The 23521-nt window shown below is 44.2% G+C and overlaps 1 protein-coding gene across 1 annotated transcript in view; it reads left to right on the top strand.

The window, feature by feature from the left end:
- Positions 1-23521, top strand: part of LMBRD2 (LMBR1 domain containing 2) — a 52373-nt gene that overhangs the window by 14409 nt on the left and 14443 nt on the right. Inside the window, exons 2-13 of the mRNA XM_029060531.2 lie at positions 6481-6709; positions 6908-6990; positions 9383-9478; positions 10723-10890; positions 13294-13504; positions 14355-14429; positions 17408-17521; positions 17808-17991; positions 19343-19524; positions 21289-21422; positions 21660-21765; positions 23277-23374. Of these exons, the coding sequence (XP_028916364.1) occupies positions 6536-6709; positions 6908-6990; positions 9383-9478; positions 10723-10890; positions 13294-13504; positions 14355-14429; positions 17408-17521; positions 17808-17991; positions 19343-19524; positions 21289-21422; positions 21660-21765; positions 23277-23374 (1625 nt within the window). The 5' untranslated portion in view covers positions 6481-6535. The remainder of the gene's footprint in view (positions 1-6480; positions 6710-6907; positions 6991-9382; positions 9479-10722; positions 10891-13293; positions 13505-14354; positions 14430-17407; positions 17522-17807; positions 17992-19342; positions 19525-21288; positions 21423-21659; positions 21766-23276; positions 23375-23521) is intronic.

Genomic DNA, 23521 nt, shown 5'->3' with positions numbered 1-23521 from the left:
TATGTGCCAGGCACTGTACTAAGCGCTGGACTCTGAAGCGGTCAAAATATGGTCTGGATGTAACAAACACTTGCATGTTATTTGCAGTGTGCTGCAATTTTGCCCGCCTCTTCTCTTGGGGCACTCCACGGCCCAGCAACAACGTGACTTGCGGGGTTACAAAAGAGTGCCGAGTGGGGCCACACAATCCACTCTCAAAATAATCAAGTCTTTCCTCATCATTAGTGCTATTGACTGAGCACTTACTGTGTGCAGAGCACTGTATTCAGCACATAGGAGAGAACAATACAAAAGAGCTGGCAGTCACATTCCCTGCCCACAACGAGCTTCTCTCTGGTTTTCAGTCGTGAAGTATCGAAGGGTGAGCCTCGTCTGTCATTCTTGATTGAAAACTCCATCGTCATAGACGAATTGGAGATTATCGGGAAATCGGTATATGGACCTTTCTTCCGAAGGAGTCCTCCATCCTAGTTAATGTCCCTTTGCTGGACAGTCTTTTCGGGGCTGGGTTTTGTTGATCGATACTCTTGACCATTAGGTTTTTGGTTTATCGGCTGGAGGGGCACTCTGTGTGTAATATAGTAACACTCCCCCCACCCAGAAAAACCAGGTTCCGCTCCTAGGAGATATGTTTGTGTCATGAATGGTTGTATCTTCAAGTACCTTTGCCCACAGAACTATGTGTAGTTAGGAGGGATTCCAGAACTAGGTTGAGGGTAACAGCTGAGAGCTACAGATGAGTTAAAATGACCCCGTGACTGCCTTTCTGCCCCTTCTTCCCCTCCCCTTGCGTCCTTCTCCCCTGATGCCAGCAGCTTTTCGGACTCCTTTCCCCTCATCCCGGACTCCTGTATTCCCTGTTTCGTCTCTCTGCCCCTGCACCAGTTCTTTTTTCTTGTTTTAAACTCTCTGTAATGGCAAAGCCACCACCCTTATATTTTGCCTACCTTGGCTGAAGCCATGTGAACGGGCGCCTAGGAATGGGCTGGGAGGGTTGGGGTGGGGGTTGGCAGTGCTTTGGGAGGGGACCATGCCACCCTTGCCATCCAGCCCCAGTCCAATCTTGTCTCTTGTCCCTTGCTTTTGGCTAGAGTGGGGAGAAAGGGCTACAGGTCGGTAGAGGGAGCGAGGAAGCAGCAGCTCTCCTTATGGTTACTTTATAAAAAGAGAAAAAAAAATCCCAGGGTGTGGGGGAGGGATGGGAGAGGTGGGTATAGGGCAAGAAAAGCACTGGGGACAGGGAGGGTGGGAGGGAACAGGAAGGGAGTTGACCGGCTGGCAGTGATTGGACGTAATGTCATATCAGGGGCAGGTTTTACCTATGCTGAGATAATGCGGCAAACAGTCTAGTGTCGTCCCTCGGTTGCATGTATTGTGAGCTGCTCGTAAGGATAGATTTTTCAAAAGGATCCATGCCGAGGGAATATAGGGAAAGTCTTCGATCCTAGAAAGAAACTGAGTAAATGAGAGGAAACAAAAGGTAGGGAGCCAACTATTTTTGGGGGTGGAGAGTGTAATAGTAGGGCCTCCCCTGTCATCCATCTTAGGGTGAGTTTTATTTAACATCTTCAGAAATGATGCGTGAGACATGCAGTGAGACCTCCAAGTTTGCAAGTGACTGTGAATCGTTCAAACTTGGTTGTGCAGCCACAGCCAAAAGGGCCACCAAAATGCCAGGCCTCGTCGGATGGGGTAGAAGCCAAGAATGATCCTGACTGGGGTGCATAGAAAGGAGGAAAAAAAGATAATAATGATATATTTAAGTGCTTACTATCGGTCAGGCACTGTACTAAGCGCTGGGGTGGTTGCAAGATACAGTAAGAGGGATCATCACTTCAATCAATCGGTAGTATTTATTAAGTGCTTACCGTGTGAAGAGCACCATACTAAGTGCTTGGGAGGGTACAACGTAGTGTAACAGACACATTCTCTGCCTACTCTGCTGGTCTAGGGTTGTGTGGCCAGGGCCCGACCAGGAAGCCGAGCCCCCGTCTTGCAGTGCCCACCTAAACGGCTCCAGCCCTCTGGGCAGCAGCCGGCCCGGCTTTGGGCCGACCCCTCCTCAGGTGTGTTTCTGGGCCTCAGCGGGAATCCAGCCGGTGGAAAGCTGAGGAAGCTCACCCCTTCTCTTTTTCATGACTGATTAAAGGGGAGGGCATTGGGGTGCCGGCCTAGTTGTTTATGGAGTAGCAGTAACCTGAATTGTCAGTGCTCCACAAGACCGTGTACTCGCTGATCAAAGATGGACGTCTTTCTCATCCGTGGGGAAGGGGGCTTGGCAGTCAATATTAACAATATCGTATAATAACCGTTGAAAAATAAAAAACTTGTTTTTTGGCAGGGCGTTCAGATCGGCACTTGATTCATGAGAGCTTTGTATCAGACAGTAGTATTTGAGAAAGGTCTTATTGAATGAGGGCAGTAAATTTGTACCAGTGATTGCCTTTAAGTGACTAGAAGTGTTTGCCGTGATCCCCACAAGCTCCTCTTTACAATAAAAATTTTGAAATAGTTCGCCTAGAACCCATTTCAGGGAGTAGTGAGATCATTTTGCAAAGTAAACAAAACACTGATAGAGCAGGGAGAGTTGTTAAGTGGACTGTGGACTCACTGTATGTTCTTTCATAATTGATTGTAGCTTACTTGGGAAAGATGATGCTTCTCCCACAATAACGATCCCCTACTGTACTTAGTGCTTGCGTCTTTTAGGCCAGAGCTCCGGTAGCTCTACATCCTTTGGGTCTAAGCCACTGAAACCTGAACGACTAGGATGTGAATTGCTGATAGAATCTATATGTCGTCATGGCATAGGTAAGAAGGTACCGTCTGTTGTACTTGGGTCTTCTGCTTCCAAGATTACTCACAGAATAACCCCGTCTTCACCCAGGTTATGTAGTTCTCCCTCATTCCCCTCCCTCTTCCCCTTCCTCGTCTTCTCCTTTTAGGTCCCCCGACCCCTTCAGTTAGTCACACTTCTTCACTCAGCCCACCAGCCAGACTCCCAGAGAGATCCTCCGCTCAGAGGGCACCAGAGCAGGTATACCGAACAGGCACCTCTCCTACCTGCCACCGCCAGTGGAGGATTTCAGGTTCTGCTGAAATCCTAGGAGAGATCCCATAGGATCCGGCACAAGAAGTCCGCCGGTCGGTGGTGTTGGTGCAGCTGGATTCCCGCCATCACCGCTGCTGCTGCCCTTGCCCTCTGTGGTGTTTTTTCCGCACGACAGCCGCCTGGCCGACTCCGGGGCTGGGATTTCTGCCTGCCACTCGTGTTCCCGGGGGGGCTGTGGGTGCTGCTTGTTACCCCTACCATCTCCTGTCCCCAGGCTGCCCTGAACACTCCTGTTGTGAAGGTGACTCTGCGGGAAAGTATTTTGGCAGGGTGTGTTGTGTGATGTGTATGGAGTACATAGGTAGGATGACTGACTGCTCCAGGTCAATGACCAACTCCTCCCATCTCCCAGAATTTAGCCTGCGTTCTTCTGGCCGAGTTGGGATTGGGGCTGCCTCGGTGGTGGGGAGTAATTTTCTGGAAGACCGCAGTGTTTTCCATGGAAAGCTCTTGCCACTGTCGGCAAGGCCGCGGGTGGGCGTTCCTCATATCCTTCTCTACATTGAGCCTCTAAAGAAACTTCTGGCAGAACCTCGGCCGTGGAGCATGGCAACTGCACACCTACCCAAAGTGCTTATGCGTAGTTTCCACTTGCGCGTCTTTATCTGTTTGCCTTTCCGTCCTGCAGCAGTCGGTCAGCCCTATTTATTGAGCACGTACTTTGTGCAGAGCACTGTACTAAGCGCCTGGGAGAGTGCATTATATCAATATAACAGCCACATTCCCTGCCCACAGCAAGCGTACAGTCTAGAGGGTGAGCTTATGTTGCTGCTTTCTCCACTGTGTGTGTGACTGGCTTGTATCTGTCAGCTTCTCCATTAGTGTCTGTCAGTTTTTCTGTTATATTGCAAGTTCCCTGAGGGTAGGGACTGTGTCTTTACTCAGTCGTACTTGGCCTTTATGGTGTACAGTAAGTGCTCACTGAATGCTGTTGATTGATTACATGGCTCAGAGGCAGTGATGGGCCAGATGGCAGCTTTTTTACACAGTAGAGCTGCGCTAGGCAGATGCCATCAGATGGTAGCTATTCTACACAGTACAGCCGTGCTAAGCAGGTGCCGATATTTCTTTTATCAGATTTTTTTTCCCCAACATCTTACAAGTTCTTAATCTTTCCAAATAATACCAGTGTATTCTGGAATTTAAATTTTTGTTTCACAATTAAATAAGCATGAGTGTGTATTTAAAGAAAAATAATCTAGATGGAAGTTAGATTGTAAGCGCCATAGTATAAGCTTCTTTTTTTAATGGTACTTCATTCATTCAATAGTATTTATTGAGCACTTACTAAGTGCTGTACTAAGCACTTAGAATGTACAATTCGGCAACAGATAGAGACAATATCTGCCCAATAACGGGCTCAGAGTCTAAACGGGGTAGACAGACAGCGAAGCAAAACAGAACAAAACAAAACAACTTCATCAAGATAAATAGGATCATGGAGATATACACTTCATTAACAAAATAATAGGGTAATAATATATACAAATATGCACAGTGCTGAGGAGAGGGGAAGGGAGCAAAGGGCGGGAAACAGGAATGGGGAGGGGAGGAGGAGCACAGGGAAAGGGAGGGCTCAGTCTGGGAAGGTCTCTTGGAGGAGGTGAGCTCTCAGTAGGACTTTGAAGAGGGGAAGAGAGTTGGTTTGGTGAATGTGAGGAGGGGGGGCATTCCAGAACAGTGGTAGGACGTGGGCCAGGGGTCAGCGGCGGGAAAGGCACGAACGAGGAACCGCGAGGAGGTGAGCGGCAGAGGAGCAGAGTGCACGGGGTGGGCAGTAGAAAGAAGGGAGGTGAGGTAGGAGGGGACAAGGTGATGGAGAGCTTCGAAGCCAAGAGAGAGAGGAGTTTTAGTTTCGTGCGAAAGTTGACAGGCAACCTATGTCTAAAACTCTGTTAAGTTCCGGGATAGATAAATGGTCATCAGGTTGGACCCAGTCTCTGTCCACTTGGGGCTCACATTCCAAGTAGGAGGGAATAGGATTTAAGTCCTCTTTTACAGGTGAGGAAACTGAGGCCCAGAGAAGTGAAGTGACTTGCCATAGGTCACACAGCAGGTAAATGGCAGAGCTGGAAATAAAGCCCAGGTCTCCTGACTTCCAGGCCCGTGCTGTTTCCACTAGACCACACTGGTTCCAGTGCAATGTTCTGCTCACCCTAGCTCTCAGTCAGCACTATTATTGACCATGGCAGGGGGATTTCACGTTTAAAGGTAAGGGCAGCACTCCTTGCCCTTTCTCCATCCCCTGTTTTTGGGAACTTTAGATTCAAGCTTACCTTAGAGATTTTAGAGAACAATATAAGTTTCTGAGGCTGATGTAGAAGGTGGAGAGTAACAGTATAGACATAAGGCGCCCAAGAGCTTCCTCAGTGGTGCAGTGGAAATTATCTGAACTGATGACTAACTAACCAGCAGGTTCTCAGACTCCCAAACCTCACGGCAATTGTTCCTGCGTGGCCGGACCCAAGCCCTCATGGAAATGGAAAGATACCTGGTTTTTGTTTAGCACTTAAATTTTTTCCCCAAAACTGCCACATCACTTACCTCACTTTGTCTTCACAATATCCCGAGTGGTAGCGTGTATCCATTTCACAGATAAGGAAACCGAGACTTGAGAGGATGTCTGCTTCCATTTCCTCATCTGTAGGAAGCAGCATGGCCTAGTGGAAAGAGCACAGGCCTGGAAGTCAGAGGACTTGGATTCTAATCCTAGATCTACCACTTGCCTGTTTTGTGACTTTGGACAAGTCACTTAACTTTTCGGTGTTTCAGTTTCCTCATCTGTAAAATACCTGTCCTCCTCCTCACCTAGAGTATGGGCCTCATGTGGGACCAGGGACTTGTGTCCAATTAACTTGTACCTATCCCAGTGCTTAATAAGTGCTTGACACATAGAAAGCACTTAACGAATATCATTATTACTATTATTATCATCATCATCATCATCATCTGTAAAATGGAATTTCAAAACCAGTTCTCCATCCTACTTAGGCTATGAGCCTCGTGTTGGACAAGGGACTGTGTCTGACCTGCTTGTCATGTATCTACCCAGTCCTTAGAACAGCACTTGGCTCACATTGAGCACTTGAACAAGTACCAAAATGGTTATTATTAAGGGTCTTGGCTGAGGTCAGCCAGGAGGACAGTGGCAGAGATGGGGCTAGGTGCCGGGCCTCCTGAGTCCTAGAACTATGCTCTTTCCACTAGACCATACTGCCTGCTTATCTCATCTAGTAGTTCGAGCAGAAAGCCTTTTAGGTAGTGCTTCTTTCTAAATCCTGCTTGGAGTTTTCAACGTTCTGGCACTATTAGTATGTCTTAAAATGTAACTCAGTAGCTGATAATGCCTTTTTTTCCCCTATTAACAGCTGAGGTCCTCTTCCACGAATGAGTTTCATCACCTGGCCGGAGTGAACACTAATAATGAGCGGTGCGGCTTTGGGGATTGAGATAGTCTTTGTTTTTTTCCTGGCTTTGTTTATCCTTCATCGATATGGAGACTTTAAGAAACAGCATAGGCTTGTGATTTTGGCAACACTACTGGCCTGGTATCTCTGCTTTCTCATAGTCTTCATATTGCCTCTGGACGTTAGTACGGTAAGAGCACAAATCTCTGTTTCTTTGTTATAAATGTTAAGTTCAAAATGTTTTTTTTTTCCACTTATCACATAATGGCGCAGCTTGTATGTTGTAACTTCAAATGGAATAATCGTTTTTAAAATGTGATTGTTTTGGCAAGTGCTTAAACTTTTATGACAGCTCTTCATTTCTGACAAATATATTTTCACGTTTTAGACAATATACAATCGGTGCAAACATGCTGCCAATTCTAGCCCCGCAGAAAACAGCAATATTACCACTCCAGTTCCTGGTCCAAGGTAATTATTTTACTGTAATTGTGACGGAGGAAAGTTCAAAAAAAATTGTTTTCTTTTCAAAGCTTACTTTTATATACCCACACAGAGCCAAGGAAATAGTTTTCATTAGTAGTAGGAGGGATTTTTTTTTTTTGCCTTCTCTGTCAGGTGTGTATTCCTCATCATCTGCAGCAACATCACATATTAAGTAGTTGTTGTGTTCACCACACTGTACGAGGGTCTTGGCCATATATGATAAAAGCACTGACTTTCCTCGAGTTTTCAAATATACCCTTTTGGCTTTTTTTCTCTGGCAAAGTGCTGCTTTATATTAATGAGTGCCAAAAGGGAGTTGAAGTGGTAAAGTTGTAAGTGGTTCTACCAAGCGTGAGTTTTCCATGGACTGATGTGATTCTGGTTTAATGCTCCCATGACCTTTCACTGCAGTCTTCTCTTTCTTAAGCAGTTTTTCGTTGAACCTTCCTTTACCTTTCAGTCGGTGGAATTTGAGTGCTTACTGTGTGCAGAGCATTGTGCAGTAAGAATTCAATGCATCCGAATCGGTCAGCACGTGTGTAATAGGCTCCTGAATAGAGTTCACAATATAAGTAGGAGGGAGAACAGATGTTGTATCTGTTTTTCTGCAAATGAGGAAATTGAGACATAGAGAAGTTAAGTAACGTGCCCAAAATCACACAGCAGGTAAACGGGAGAGCCAGGAATAGAACCCAGGTCCTCTGACTCCCAGGCTCTTTTCACTAGGCCATGTCGGTTCGTTTTCCTTCCATTTTATACCACATGCTGCTGCTTAGGATATTATTATGGTATGTATTAGGAGCTTATTATGTGTCAAACTCTGTTATAAATCCAGGCGTAGATCCAAGCTAAGCATTCTGGATATAGTCTTTGTTGCCCAGCGTAAGCAGCAGGAGCTTTCTTACTACAAGATGTTTGGTACATGTCTCTCTATACCTCTTAAAACCACTATTCCTGTATGTACACCTCCGTATCAAGTAGGAAAGAAACTCCTGATCATAACCATCTCTAAGACACTGTCTTACACTAGGTCTCTGCTCACATACTTTGTTTCTTCTCAAATTAGCCTACTCGCTGAACCTTGTTCTCATCTTTTTCTCCACCAACCCCCTGCTCTCAACTTTCACCCTGCCTGGAACTGCTTCCTACTTGAAATCCTTCAAACCACAGCTCTCCCCATCTTCAGAGCCTTTTGACAGCAACTTTCTCCTCTAGCCTGTGAACTCGTTATGGGCAGGGAAGTTTCTGCTAATTCTGTTGTACTTTCCCAAGCGCTTAGTACAGTGCTCGACCCATAGTAAGCGCTTAATAAATACCAAAAAAACCCCTTCCCCATTTAATCGCTAATCTTTTCAGGTTATACCTTCCTCCCCGCCCCAACTTCTTCAGCATTTCTGTGCTACATAAACACTGCTGAACTGCTGTATACCCAGCTGCCCGAGGCACTTTTGTACACATCTTCCATATCCTTTCATTATCCTCTTTCCTTCTAATACGGTTATAATTGAGAAAGAAAATTTTACTATTGTAAATATTGTATCATGAATTGGCTATAGTCTTCCTTGTAGCTGTAAATTAATTTATCTAGCTCCTTTGTAAAGTCTGGAGGTCGGGGATCCTGTAAATTTACTCTATCATATCTACTGTATTCTTCCAAGTGCTTAATACACATGCTGTGTCCACAGATGCTTAAAAAATAGAAAACTATCGATTGATGTTCTTGCCACAGCCCCACGGCACTTACGTTCATATCTGTAATCTATTTATATCAATGTCCTTCTCCCTCCCCTCCCCCTCCAGACTGTTTGGATTCTTTCTGGAATACTATGTATGTGTCCTTTGAATCCAAAGAGGACACCACCTACTGTGAAATTCACTAGGTGGGGGGGTCTGTGTGACTGAAAAGAACCGACATGGGACTCCCCAGTCTGGACTGAATTATGCAGACCCTTAAACAGTCTATGATGTTGGATTTTCACCGCCTGTTTCTGCTAGAACGTTGTGAGGGAAGTACGGAATATCGGTCTACAATGAGAACCTGTTTGGATACAGCACATAGAGGACCTGTTTGCATTTTATGAGAACTGGGTATACTGAGTTTTCTTTTAAAATGACAGTATGCTGAAGTGAGTTGTTCTGTGTACTTGGATCCGGACCCTTTAAGCACATGATAGTCACCCTCCCCACTTCATCAGCCCAAGGCATTTAGGTAGATGTCTGTAATGTATTTATATTAATGTTTATTCCCCCCCCCCAGACTCTAACCTCTCTGTGGGCAGGGAGCATGTCTAACAAATCTGTTGTATCGTACTCTCCCAAGCACTTAGAAGCTACCCAAGAAATACCATTGATTGATTGATCGATTTGTGTTTTGCAGAGAGGAGCCATGCCTTAAGCCTTGGAGTTACATCCCTAATGGGATCATGCCAGTTTTCTGGCGAGTGGTATATTGGACATCACAGTTCTTAACATGGTAAGTGGTGGCTGGCGAGCCAGAATAGCCGTTCTCATATAAAAAAATAAAAGAATCTCTGCAGCCTTCTAAAAATTTTTCATGAACCTTAACTAACCCCTGTCTTGTAATTTATGATTATCTCATCCAAACCACTAGACCATAAGATCCTTGAGGGAAGGGATCATGTCTTCCAATTGTATCATATTATACTCTTCCAAGCTTTCACATTCACTAAGTATTTACCACTGCTTTACTGTTAGGCACTTACTCTGTTCCAAGCACTGTTCTAAGGTCTGGAGTAGATACGAGATAATCAGGTATTGAATCTCCATTTAACACATGAGGAAACTGAACTACAGAGAAGTCACACAACAGGCAAGTGGTGGAGCTGGGTTTAGAAGCCAGGTTCTCTCACTTCCAGGCCCACACTTTTTCCACCAGGCCTTGTCGCAGCTATTGCCATTTCTGCGTATTTTAAAAAGGTGTGTTTCGGTAGAGCTATGGGTTGAGTCAAAAAGAAGCTAAACACTGAAAAAAACAGGCATCAGAACACTGTGTCAGCCACTCCCCAATACGTGCAATCTTGCCTGCAGCTGCAAGAGTGGGAGATGGTGTGGGAAATGGCGTGGAAGCTCTGGACAGGCAGAGTCCTTTGGAGGACTGGGTAGCAGCTGCACCATTTCCTTTCCAAGTGAAACTGAAACCACTGGGCATTTTAGTTGCTGATGACACCGATTAGACTGTAAGCCCGTCAAAGGGCAGGGACTGTCTCTATCTGTTACCGATTTGTACATTCCAAGCGCTTAGAACAGTGCTCTGCACATAGTAAGCGCTCAATAAGTACTATTGAATGAATGGACTGCTGCTGCAAGGCTCTGGGAAGAGATGCAGGAGGAACAAAAAATGGGAAGTAGGAAGAGACAGTTTGGCACTCCGTTGACCCATCCCACGGATTACCTGAGGGACAGCGGAGTGAGGTTTCGTAAGGGTCACAGGGAAGGTAAAGATCTGGGCTCTGCCCTGGTTTCTGCCCTAAAAGAACTTTGACCGATGCCCAGTTCCAAATCCTAATACTACGTCGAGAACCAGATTCTGTGGTTCTTTTTCCTAGTGGTGCTTGCTTGCAGAAGAGTCTGTGCTTGTAATTTCAGAATGTAAGATTCAAACTGCCTTAGGGTAGTCAATTCTGCCACCTTGAGCTTGGAAGGGAAATGTCAGATGGTGGGAATGGAATCATTTTGCATCTTTCTCTTTTGTCCTAGGATTCTGCTACCTTTCATGCAGTCCTACGCAAGATCTGGAGGGTTTTCCATAACTGGAAAGATCAAAACGGCACTGATTGAGAATGCAATCTATTACGGCACCTATTTGCTGATTTTTGTAGCATTTTTAATATATGTGGCTGTAAACCCAAATTTGCACCTTGAATGGTAAGAGAATGATCATTGCTAATATTTGTCAGACAATTAATGCTATTTATTGGCTGCTTACTGTGTGTTTATTGAGGGCTTGCTTGGGAAGGTACAGTACAACATAATTGCCGGGCACATTCCTAGCTCTATTTTATCTATGCAATACTCTCTGATATAGTTACTTCACGAGTAAAAATGTATTCCATAAAGTGATCATCACTGTCATTAGTTTTTTGGGTTTTGGGGTACCTCCACCTTGCAGAGAACTTTAACAAGCAGCTTGGGAAATTACAGTTGGATTTTAAAATTGTCCTTGAACTCAAAAAGTTGAGCTTGTTGTGGGCTGGAAATGTCTGTTTATTGTTATACTGTACACTGTTATACATGTTCTTCTGAACATGTAATAATAATAATAATAATAATAATAATGTTGGTATTTGTTAAGCGCTTACTATGTGCCGAGCACTGTTCTAAGCGCTGGGGTAGACATAGGGGAATCAGGTTGTCCCACGTGGGGCTCACAGTCTTAATCCCCATTTTACAGATGAGGGATCTGAGGCACAGAGAAGTTAAGTGACTTGCCCACAGTCACACAGCCGACAGTACAGTGCTCTCTGCACACAGTAAGCATTCAATCAATACGAATGAATGAGGAGAAAGAGAGAGAGAGTGATACCAGGGCCATTTATGGTGGCCCTGAACTACTTCCCTCCTCGCCCCATTCTCATGATCATAGAACTTTTTTTTTTAAAGTTTCAGCATAATGTTTTATTATACTTTTTCTCAAAATTCCATAAGCCAGCTTTTCCCTCCTCTAGTGGGTGTTTGGGGCTTCAAAGTCCCGTTGAGCATGAGTTGAACAGGGGCAATCCAAGGCTTCCAGTCCTAGGGTATCAAGGGACTGGGGGCCACACTCTGACTTCTGCCTGCTCCCCCCTCTAGCCTGTGCATGAGGCTTCATAACATGATGGCAGGCACCTTGGGAGGTAAGGAAGACAGACTATGCCAGGGTTTCTAGAGAGATCCCTCCGGTCTTAGAAGTGGAATCCGGATGTAGAGCCATCGGTGCTGCCGGAGACAGGCAAAATGGCAGGCCTGCTGGGAAGTCCCTTATCCTATATTACAAAGACATTTTACAGACCAAGATACTGAATCCTAATTGGTGTGGCCAAGAGCAAATATTATAACACAGACTTCCAGGTGTAGCTGATCAGTGTGGTATTCCCAGTCTACTTTGCCTGCACTAAAAGTTTCATGTAGGAATTCAACCGAGGCTCCTATGTAACTAAGGAAGTTATCCGGGGGATGTCTTGCAAGGCACTTAATTTATCGCTTAGAAGCAAATTCATCTTGTCCTGAAAATTTTGCATAGATTAAGGAATACTGCCCTTGCATGGGGGCAGTATTACTATCCATAATTGCTCTCCCAGTTGGAGCATTCTGTGAAAGGTGCCAGTGATTATACTAAGGGCCATCACTACTGCCCTATGAGTTAGTGGCAAATCCATTATGATATTTTATGGTCAGTCAGTCATATTTATCGAGTGCTTACCGTATGCAGAGCACTTGGGAGAGTACAGTACAGTAATAGAACAGCCAAGCACTGTTCTTAATGCTGGGGTAGATCCTTGTCCCGCATGGGGTTTACGTATTAGCCCATCCTCAGGGCAGAGCGTGGTGGTGATTGCGAATGCCGCAAGAGTAAAGTGATCAGGTCCATCCTCCTGCTTTGCATGACCTCCCACTTGCTCCGGACTCGGAGGTGGCAACTGACATTTTTCAGAATGATCCAAGTTAGCGGCCTGCGACGACAAACTAAGGACGGTGCTGGGGGCGCGGGTGGCTCCATTTGTGATATTACGTGCAAGCTATTTTAGTAAGAACTGAAAATCTAAACGCTTTAATATCAGTTAAATGAAGCAGAACCCTAACAGATTACAAAAGGCAGTTCTGTCAGCAAACTATTAATAGGTGGCAGTAGCAGATTTGAAAATGTGCCACTTCACAGAGAACACGGCTCCCGGAATCCACCAGCTTTTTCATTGCCAGTGAGTGGTGCAAGGAAAGGTGTGGAGCGAGGAAGAGGAAGGACCTTGAAGAGCAGTGGTATGCCCCAACTGTGCAGTGCAGGGGTTCTGGAAAATGGGACTTTTCCAGTGTGGCTGAGTAGAAGTGCAAGTAGGGGCTGCTGGGAGACGTGGTCTCCCCTAGGCTGGATGCTGAGGGTGTATCAGTGACACAGTCTGCCAGCACAGTTACGGTTTGTTTATCCTACGCCATCCGTTTATCACGGTTGGCTCGTATTTTGGTTGGCACAGCTTCAGGGTGAATATCTGTTAAAATTACACAGCTGTGACCCCGATCACATTCTTGTATTTTTGGTTTTTCTGTTTTGTCTTGGCTCTTCCTCCCCACCTTTAGGAACCAACTTCAAACAATTGGGATAGCTGCCGCCAATACGTGGGGTCTCTTCCTCCTCGTGTTACTTTTGGGGTATGGCTTGGTGGAAATTCCTCGCTCTCACTGGAATGGAGCCAAGCGGGGTTACCTACTCATGAAGACCTATTTCAAGGCTGCTAAACTGATGACCGAGAAAGCTGATGCAGAAGAGAATTTAGAGGATATTATGGAGGTGAGCAGACTTTCCTGAATTATAAAAATTGTTTCTACCCCGGAAGGATAGTAATAATAAATGATAACGTTTATTTATGTGCCAGGCCCTATACTAAGCCCTCGGGTAGATAGAAGGTAATCAGGTGAAACATACTCCCTGTCCCACCTGTGAAGAGAGCACATATTATACCAAAACATCTTTGAAAACTTTAATGGTTATGTGGGTGAGATTGGCATGCTGTGGGGATTTTTGCTTTGCAGAATCATCAGAGTCGCTCCCGGGGTGTTTAGGACGATTTAGAAGGCTTCACCAGCCAGATGGCACAATAGTTCACACTCAGGCTTATGTTTCTCCCGGCCCTAAAATCTCAGGAGCCAAATCATTTTCCATACTTGGGAACCTCACTCCATAGTGGAAAATGACTTGGAGCTGGAGCTCTCTCCAGAGAGGATTTCTCCTCAAAGCTGTCACCTATTCTTACTCCAGCAAGTAAGGAGAAACTTCGAATGACTTTTAAAATTGGAGTGTAAACCACTGAGCTTTAATCTGAGGGAGTGATTCATTTGCCCAGCTGAAAAATTCAGGTCACGATTTGGATTGTACCTACAGGATTGTTGGATAAAAAGCTAAAAGTTTCCCCGTGTCGGAATTTGAGAGTAAAAAGTCGTATTGGTCTTAGGTGCAACTCTGACTTGTTTTAAGACAGCAGTGGCATTCAGGAGAGACCACTGTATTGTTAACTTCTAAAGGAGTTTGGCTTGGAAAGAAAGTTGAATATGTACCTTCTAGTACACTCTTATCTGCAATATAGTTTATTGATTTAAATACATTTAAACGTATGTAGATTGTTTTAAAATTTATTTTTCAGGAGGTTCGTAAAGTGAATGACAGCATCAAGTACAACCACCCTTTAAGAAAATGTGTCGATACAATCTTAAAAAAGGTAAGTGGTTATATTGCCATAGAGAATAATTCAGTTTCATGCTTCATTATGTGGTTTCCGTAAATGCTAGGCTCCACAAAAAATATAGTTGGTTCTCTCTCTTTCTCTCTTTATATATATGTAATATTCATACATATATTTATATAGCCATCTTTGCCCGTTTGGCACTAAGGAGCAAGGGGACGTAGCATATAAAGGTGCTTTTCTTCTAAGTAGTGCTGAACTCTCTCAGGCTTATGTGGAACAGTTGAAGGTGATAATCTTTATGATCACTTATTTGAAATGTGTTCCTTTGTTGTAAAATATTATCTCTATTCATGCTAATGCCAATTAGATTCCACCTTGGAGTTCAGTAGGAAAGAACCTGAGTGAATGGAAATTATAAGACTCATTTATTATGATTGTCCAGGTGTTCATTGTTCTTAGTATTCTTGTCTGGGCCAGCAGGTGAGGGGAGTGAGTGGGAGAGAGAGGAAACGACGCTGGCTACATCAGTAAGGTGGAAGGCCTCGGAGAGCATTGCTGCTGCCCGCAGAGATGACTCCCAACCAGCCTTAGTGCTCCTGCTCGGGCAGTCCTGCTCCGGCACCTTGGGTTGCGACTGGGGGATATGCCAACCTCGGGCTGGACTAGTCTGCAGAGCAGAATGGAGCTCCTTAGGCCCCTGAGCAACGCTGACTAGAAGGTCCGCCCCACTGCCTCCCCCTCCGACCGCTGCAGCCCGAATGGAGTTTTTACAAGTGCTGCCCACTTCCCTGCTCCCAGAGCAGCCCATCTCCAGAAATCACTCCTGCCCAGGAGGCAGGGCCAGGGGCAGTTCGGGTCAGCATTATGGCTGCCTCACCAATCTTGGCCATCAAAGAGCACTTTGTGACCTAAGGCCTAGGGTCAGTACCCCATTCACCAGTATGCACTTGAATTTCCCAAATGGAGATAGTGATGGAAGAAAAATGCAGCGTGGTCTAGTGGATAGAACACGGGCCTGGGATTCTTGGGTGACTTGGTTCTAATTCTGGTTCCTCCACTTGTCTGCTGTGTGACCTTGGGCAAGGCGCTTCACTTCTCTGTGCCTCAGTTCCCTCATCTGCAAAACGGGGATGAAGACTTGAGCTCCATGTGGTAAATGGACAGTGTTCAGCGTAATTAGCTTGTATCTATCCCCACACTTAGTCCGGTACCCGGCATATGAAAAGTGCCAAACAAATGCCGTTAAAAAAAAAAAAAGGTGGGCCTGGGCTTTGTTAGCCTTGGACTCAGTCAGGATCAGGTTGACCAGTACTCTGTATTTATTAAAGAACAGTAGGGTCATTAGTCAGCTGGGGTAGAATTGAGTTCAAATGGTGTGTTATTCAGAATAAACGGTTATCCACTTAGCCTGGCCTCAAGTTATCCAGGGATCTCATCAAGGCTCATATTCTCTTATGGATGTTTGCTTTGATAAAGTTGCAGCTTCAAAGCACTGCTTTTCTTAATTATTGTGACATTCATCAGGGAAGTAGCAATATAATGAAGTATTAAAATGATTCCAAACAGCAGTAGGTACCCAGGGAAAGTGCTCTGCATTAATGAGTCCGGGGCCTTCCAAAAACTGAATGTTCCGAAGGTTGCTTCAGTGTTCGGTAATCCCCCGCCATTGAGGATTCTCCTGTAGTCACCCTGATGTCGGGGCTGGCCCCCAGTAGGCTAGGGCTGTGCTATTGGTCACTTCTCTTGGCCTCTCACCATCAGCTGCTTTGGGCTACCAGAATTCCAAAGATCGTTTCCAGTGTCATCCATCTTGGACACAGAGCGATGGACTAAATGATCTCTAAAGCACGCTTCTCTCCCTTATTCTTGGATCGTCAATTTAGGCCGGTGGTACTTTTAGGTGCACATAATGAAAGGGTCAGGACTTCAGCTGTGTTTGTATGTACTTATGATCTTAGGATCAAAACTTATGATCAGTTTTTCGCACATCCTTTGCCACTTCTAGGCATCTAAAGCAGAGAAAAATACTACTGAGTCTAAAGTACAGTATTTTTCTCTACTTTAGATGCCTAGAAGTGGCAAAGGATGTGCGAAAAACTGATCATAAGTATTTTCTGACAGTCCTCTGTTTGTGTGGAACGCTGTAGTAGGTGCTCAAGAAGTCCAGGACCCTGCCCTCGAGGAATTTATACTCGAATGGTTCACTATCAACCCTATAAAGTCTCTAATGTGTACAGAGCAACTGGGGCAATTGAAGGACATAGGGAAGTCTACCCAGCCATTTCCTGCTCTTGAAGACCTTGTAATATAGTGGACGTGATGGGCGTAAGGAGACCAATATGGCTGTGATGGAGAATCTAATTAAAAAGAGTTGGAGTAAATTTGAATCATAAATGCAAGTGGAAAATTACATCCACGACAAATAGCTATTCATCCCCAAATTCAAAACAGTTTCATTATCATGTACTCAGCAAACGAGGTTCATTTGAAGTGTTGTATTTTCAAACTCAAACAGCAGCTTTGTTATTCATGCAAGTTTCAAGTGTTAAGCTAAATTGCTTTGGAGTTGAGAGCATTTTCTGCCATTCAGGAGTAGAATTCTTTTTTTGTTTTTTGGTTTGTTTTGTTTTTTTGGCTACCATATGTTAATGGTTTGAATTTTAGAAGTGGGGCAAGGGTTTTACTATTCAAAAATAATTGAATGAAGATTTTCTTCATACTTTCCAAATGCAGTTTTTTGGGTTGAGACAAATGATCAGAAAATATCAGGGAAAGAAGACTAAAAATGGGACAAGTTATGAAAATGATTTTGCAAAAAAATGAAGATTTTCTTCATATTTTCCAAATATAATTTTCGGGGTTGAGACAAACGATCAGAAAATATCAGGGCAAGAAGGAGACTAAAAATGGGGCAAGTTATGGAAATGATTTTGCAAAAGCTTAGCTTCTGAAAATATGGTAATGTGCATAATATTGCTTTGACTACATTATTTTTCACTCTTTTCCGTCAGTGTCCTACAGAGTATCAGGAAAAAATGGGTAGGAACATGGATGATTATGAAGATTTCGATGAAAAGCATAACAACTACCCAAGTGAAAAAAACCTAGTCAAGCTGCATAAGCAGGTAACTTAAAACATTTCTTCCAGTTCATTTTTGAAAACTATTCGTTGACTTTAGTTAACGCTCCAGAATTTAGCAGTTCATCAGTCAGTCATATTATTGAGCGGTTACAGTGTGCAGAGCACTGTACTAATTTATTTTCCCTCATTTTGGCCCCCTGTATTTAGCAACTATTCAAACTGATTACCTATGGCCTCTGCAATCATTCACGAATGTTGGTTCTGTAATGGACGTTTCACATACTTAGAGTACGTTTGGTTTCATGGATACTTTGGCTTCTGTTCTTTAGGTGATTTATTCAGTTCAGAGACACCGTCGTACCCAAGTCCAGTGGTGCATTCTTTTGGAACAAGCGTTCTATCTAGAGGATGTGGCAAAAAATGAAACTAGTGCCACCCATCAGTTCGTACATACTTTTCAATCACGAGAGCCGGAAAACAGATTTATCCAATATTTCTACTCGCCAACAATTGGTATGTGGTATGCTTCTACAGCCCAGTCCGCACACTTCCCTCCTCTAATGCTAACCTTCTCACTGTACCTCGATCTCATCTTTCTCGCTGCGGACCTCTCGCCCCCGTCCTGCCTCTGGCCTGGAACGCCCTCCCTCCTCATATCTGGCGGACATTTACTCCCTCTCCCTTCCAAGCCTTATTGAAGGCACATCTTCTCCAAGACGCCTTCCTTGACTAAGCCCTCCTTTCCTCTTCTCCCACTGTCTTCTGCATCACCCTGACTTGCTCCCTTTATTCGTTCCCCACCCCATGGCCCACAGCATTTATGTATATATCTGTCATTTATTTTGATTAATGTGTGTCTCCCCATCTCTAGACTGTAAGCTCTTTGTGGGCAGGGAATGTAACTATTTTATTGCTATATGGCACTCTTCCAAGTGCTTAGTACAGTGCTCTGCACGCAGTAAATGCTTGACTGACTGCAGATCTTCACCTTCAATGGCGTTTCATTATATACCCTTGACTTCTCTCAAATCATGGTTCAGCTGATGCTGATGTGTGAATGGATGCTTCCTGTTTATTTTAATTGGAAAGTAATGAGGTGAAACATAGTATTCTTTAGATGATGTAGACTGTAGGGATCGCACCTACCAACTCCATTATTCTGTACTTTCCCAAGCAGTACAGTGCTCTGCTGTCTGGAAGTATCTTTGATGATATAATCTGACCGACCACCCCTGGTTCAAAAATGATCATCGACATCACTGTAAGGGAACGCTTGATAACATTTCCTTTTTGTAAAAGGGTTCGAAATTGGAGGGTTGAGTAACCTGATTTCCCAGCCCACAGTTTATGTTTGGTTCTACTTGTTCTGCATCCCGCAAGAGAGTGAGAGTGTATGCCTTAATGTCTTAGCAGGCGGAGAGGTAGAAGCTTTCGGCAATGTTTCCCAGCTGGTATATCTTTACCACTGTGTTTGGCAGTACTCCACAGTCACGCTTCTGAGCATTCTCATGTCTCTGCAGTGCAAACGCAGGCTTGTTTTTGTTCTGAGGCTCTTCGGAGTCTTGAAAAATAACAATAATAATACTGGCAATTATGTATTGAATGCATAATATGTGCCAAACCCTGTGCTGAGCCCTGGGGTAGTTACAAGATAATCAGGTCAGACGAAGTGCTGTCCCTCATAGGGCTTACAGTCTGAGACATAAGAGAACTCAACTCAGTTGGGTACCCATACTGGATGGAGCTGGAAGTTATCGATAATGGAACTAGGCCGCTTAAAAAGACAGGATAAGACCGTCCGTTAATTTCAGTGCATTTTCCGCAAGTATTACTCATAAGCTTTTATTGCCTTCCTGTCTTCCAGAATGGTACTGGGAATGTCTCCTGCGACCCTGGTTTTACAGGATTCTTGCTATTGTTTTGGCCACCTTTTCGGTGATCGTCGTCTGGTCAGAATGCACGTTCTTCAGTACTAGACCTGTCCTTTCTCTATTTGCCGTCTTCATACAGCTGGCGGAAAAAACATACAATTATATTTATATCGAGGTGAGTGAGTACCAGTCAGAGCCCTGTTGAAGTAAAGCAGTTTTAGCAGCTTTTATACCATTTGGAAGCTATACGGTCATAGTATTTGAATTTGGTCAAATACTTTTTGAGCAGATATTGAGTGCTAGGCCCTATAGTAAGTGTAACATTAGGAAAATACACATCATCTCAAAAAATGAAGCATCGTAGCTGAAGGATATTGAGGCCACTTCCTGAATTGAAGATTTTTCATGACTGTAAACCTTTTACAATTAAAATAATATCCGTTTAACTCTTTTAAATGGGAATTTTGGAATTTATAAATGATGTAGTACATTTATGTGGGAAAGCATATTTATTCTTGTTCAGTAAAAAAGTAAAAGCTTTGTTATCTAGGACATTTGGGGAATAGGTGGTGCCAATAAGTCAAAAAATGGTCCTAAGTTAAGATTCAGGACTGCCTAATAGAGAGTTTGGGGTAAAGCCTGTGTAAAACCTCTTTGGAAGCCCCAAGAAGTTCTGTGGGTGAACCCTGAGTAGCTTACATCTTGATATTAAAGCAACACTGTTTGCTATTCAGGCTCGCAGAAGCCCTAGGAGGCCGGCATGTCCAAAGGGGAGAGGACTTAAACATTGTCAATTCCTTCTCCACAAAGGATCAGTTGACCAAGTTTGTCCATTCATTCATTCATTCGGTCGTATTTAGTAAGCGCTTACCGAGTGCAGCGCACTGTACTAAGTGCTTGGGAAGGTACAGTACAACAATGAAGAGTGATATTACCTGCCCACAACGAGCTCACAGTCTAGCACTGCTTAGAACAGTGCTGAATAATAAGAATAATAATGATGGTATTTGTTAAGTGCTTAAGTTATGTTAAGTTATGTGCCAAGCAATGTTCTAGGCGCTGGGGTAGATACAAGGTAATCAGGTTGGACACAGTCCTTGTCCCACATGGGGCTCACACTGTCAATCCCCATTTTACAAATGAGGTAACTGAGGCACAAAGAAGTTAAGTGACTGGTCCAAAGTCTCTCAGCAGACAGGTGGCAGAGCCAGCATTAGAACCCACGGTCTCTGACTCCCAAGCCCACGCTTTTGCCACTAGGCCTGCTGCTTCAGTAAGTGCTTAAGAAATACCAGTATTATTACTATTATTATTCTCTGTGACCTAGTTACCTCACCTGTAAAGTGGGGATTGAGACTGTGAGGACCATATGGGACAGGGACTGTGCCCGATTTGGTTATATCCTCATCAGCGCTTAGTACAGTGCCTGGCACATAGTAACCACTTAACAGATACCATTATTATTATTAGTAAGTAGACACTATCCCTGCCCTCAAGAAGATTACAGATTAGTGGGGGAGGCAGGCATTAAAATATATTACAGGCAGGAGAATCAATCAGTTATATTTACTCGATATTTATGGGGTGAAGAGCACTGTATATAACATTTGGAAGAGTATAAGAGAGTTGGTAGACATGTTCCCTGCCCACATTGAGCTAACAGTCTAGAGGAGCAACCAAATATGAGGGAAAGGGTGGGGTGAGTGCCTAAACGCTTAGCGGGTATGAATTCAAGGAAATGAGTGATGCAGTTAGGAAGAAAAATAGAGTGGGGATATGGGAGATTAGTCAGGGAAGCCTTCCTGGAGGAGGTGGGGCTTTCATAAGGCTTTGAAGGTGGGTGGAGTAGTGATCTGTGGATGCCGAGGGGCTTTTACTGTTCTCTAAAAACGTTCCAAATGGAAGGACCGTTTTTCTTTTTTGTTTGTTTTATTTACAGATGGCTTGCTTCCTGACCATCTTCTTTCTAAGCATCTGCGTTTACTCTACTGTCTTCAGGATCCGTGTATTTAATTATTATTATTTAGCTTCACACCATCAGACTGATGCTTACAGTCTTCTTTTCAGTGGCATGTAAGTTTTGTGTGGATTTTCTTACCATGTAATCATGCTTCCGGAAGAGAACAGTTTCCAGATTTCTTGTGCGAATTTAGAAGTAGCTCATATTGATAGAATATCTCCACTTAGAGTCCTCTGAAATTTCCTTGGAAACATATTTTTCCAGTGCTATCCAGACAGTTACCTTTGGTTAATCCTAGTTCACTCCTTCACATTTGCTGTATGTTTTTGCTGTGCTGTTAATTGATGCAGGTTATTCTGCCGCTTGACACCCCCGTTGTGTCTCAATTTCCTGGGCTTGACTCACATGGACTCGTCGATCTCCCACCAGGACACTCAACCAACCGCGTATACGTCAGTAAGTAGAAACAGAACAGTCACTCCAAATCAGAAGCCGTTGTTATATGCCCACAGATTGCCCTCGGTGGATCTTTGCGCTTTCACCAGCTCTGCCTGCCTTTCCTTTCCCATTTTCCCGTGGAGGAGTGCCTGTTGTCCCCTTCAGTGACTTTCAGCTCCAGTGCCCCAAGATCAGCTCCCCCCAACCATTTGATCAGATGCCAGAACCACCTGTCTCCGCTGTCCCGGAGTGGCCAAAGCCTTCCTGTTCCCAATTTAGCGTTCTCTTCCGTTCCGTTTTCGCCAAGATATCTCTCCCTTCCGTTGCTGGCAATAATTGAGGTTTAGCAATCAGAAGGGTACCAATATTCAGGAAACAGCATTCTTTTATAGCTTTTTCATTTTCATTCAGTCTTTCTGAACCACTAGTGCAACAAATACTATTCTTTAACACCTCTTGTCAGTAAGGACAATATTTGAGCACCTACCAGCTGTTTAGCACTGTGCTGAGGGCTCATAAATTGCAATTCTGATAAAAACCCTCAGCCTTCAAAGCTAGCAAACAGTACGCAGTTGGCAAGGGGAAGATGTGGGGAGTTACCCTGAGGAGCAAAGCCAGGGCTCCCCCATTTCAGACCCAGAAGTGTTAGAGTGGGGAAATGTGAGCACTGGGGACTGCAGTGTTCGTTGTGGGCAGGGAATGTGTCTGTTTATTGTGTATTGTGCTCTCCCAAGCGCTTAGTGCCCTGCACACAGTAAGTGCTCAATAAATACGATCGATTGAACTGGCTCTGGGCACAAGAGTGGCTAGTGGTGCCTCTGGAAATAGGTGAAAACTCTGCTTAGCCTAAATGTTGCATCTTTTCTTCATTTCAAAATGAGCTTACTGTTTGGCATTTCAAAATCTTGGATCAGCATAGTCACAACTCTTAATCCATCAATTGATCTTATGTATTGAGGGCTTACTGAGTGCAGAGCACTGTACTAAGTGCTTGGGAAAATACAACATAGACACATTCCCTGCTCATAACGAGCTTACAGTCTAGATGGGGAGATAGGCATTATTCAATAGCATTAATATGTGTAAATAAATTACTGATATGTGCATAAATGCTGTGGGGCTGGGGTTGGAGTTGAATAAAGTAAGCGAGTCAGGGTGACATAGAAGGGAGTGGGAAAAGAGGAAATGAGGTCTTAGAGAAAACTTCTTGCAGGAGATGTGCCTTCAATAAGGCTTTGAAAGTTGCGGGGGAGGAATCACTGTCTCTCCCTGGAGCAAGTCTCAGGTACTGTGACCCGATTTAAGGCTTCATTGCCCAAGAATTACTTCTGATTATTGTTGAACCACTGAATTTAGCTTGTGGTACCCTGTGTTATCTTAAAAATTCATCAAGGATATTTGAAAACTTCAACTTGATTAGCGAAAAACTTTTGCCTTGAGAGAACTCCCATTTACTGTAACCTTCCTGAAGGTAAACAGTGGAATTCAGAATACTCACTTTTCCATTCCACCTTTTTTTTTCCCTCCAGATTATGGGGTCCATGAAAGTGTTGTCCTTCATTGCAGATGGGTTTTATATATATTACCCTATGCTGGTTGTCATTCTCTGCATTGCTACTTACTTTAGGTAAGAGACTTGAAGAGTTACTCTGACTGTTCCTTTCCCACCCCCTTCCACGCTCCGCCCCATTGCCCCTAATGTACAGGATAAATTGCTTTTTGTCTCCTGGTCATAGGAGGCAGCATGTCCTAGTGGGTAGAGCACGGGCCCAGG

This window comes from Ornithorhynchus anatinus, chromosome 3 (genome assembly GCF_004115215.2).
Source record: "Ornithorhynchus anatinus isolate Pmale09 chromosome 3, mOrnAna1.pri.v4, whole genome shotgun sequence".
Taxonomy (NCBI): Eukaryota; Metazoa; Chordata; class Mammalia; order Monotremata; family Ornithorhynchidae; genus Ornithorhynchus; species Ornithorhynchus anatinus.
The sequence above is the reverse complement of the archived record's forward strand: the minus strand, read 5'-3'. Positions and strand labels throughout refer to the sequence as shown.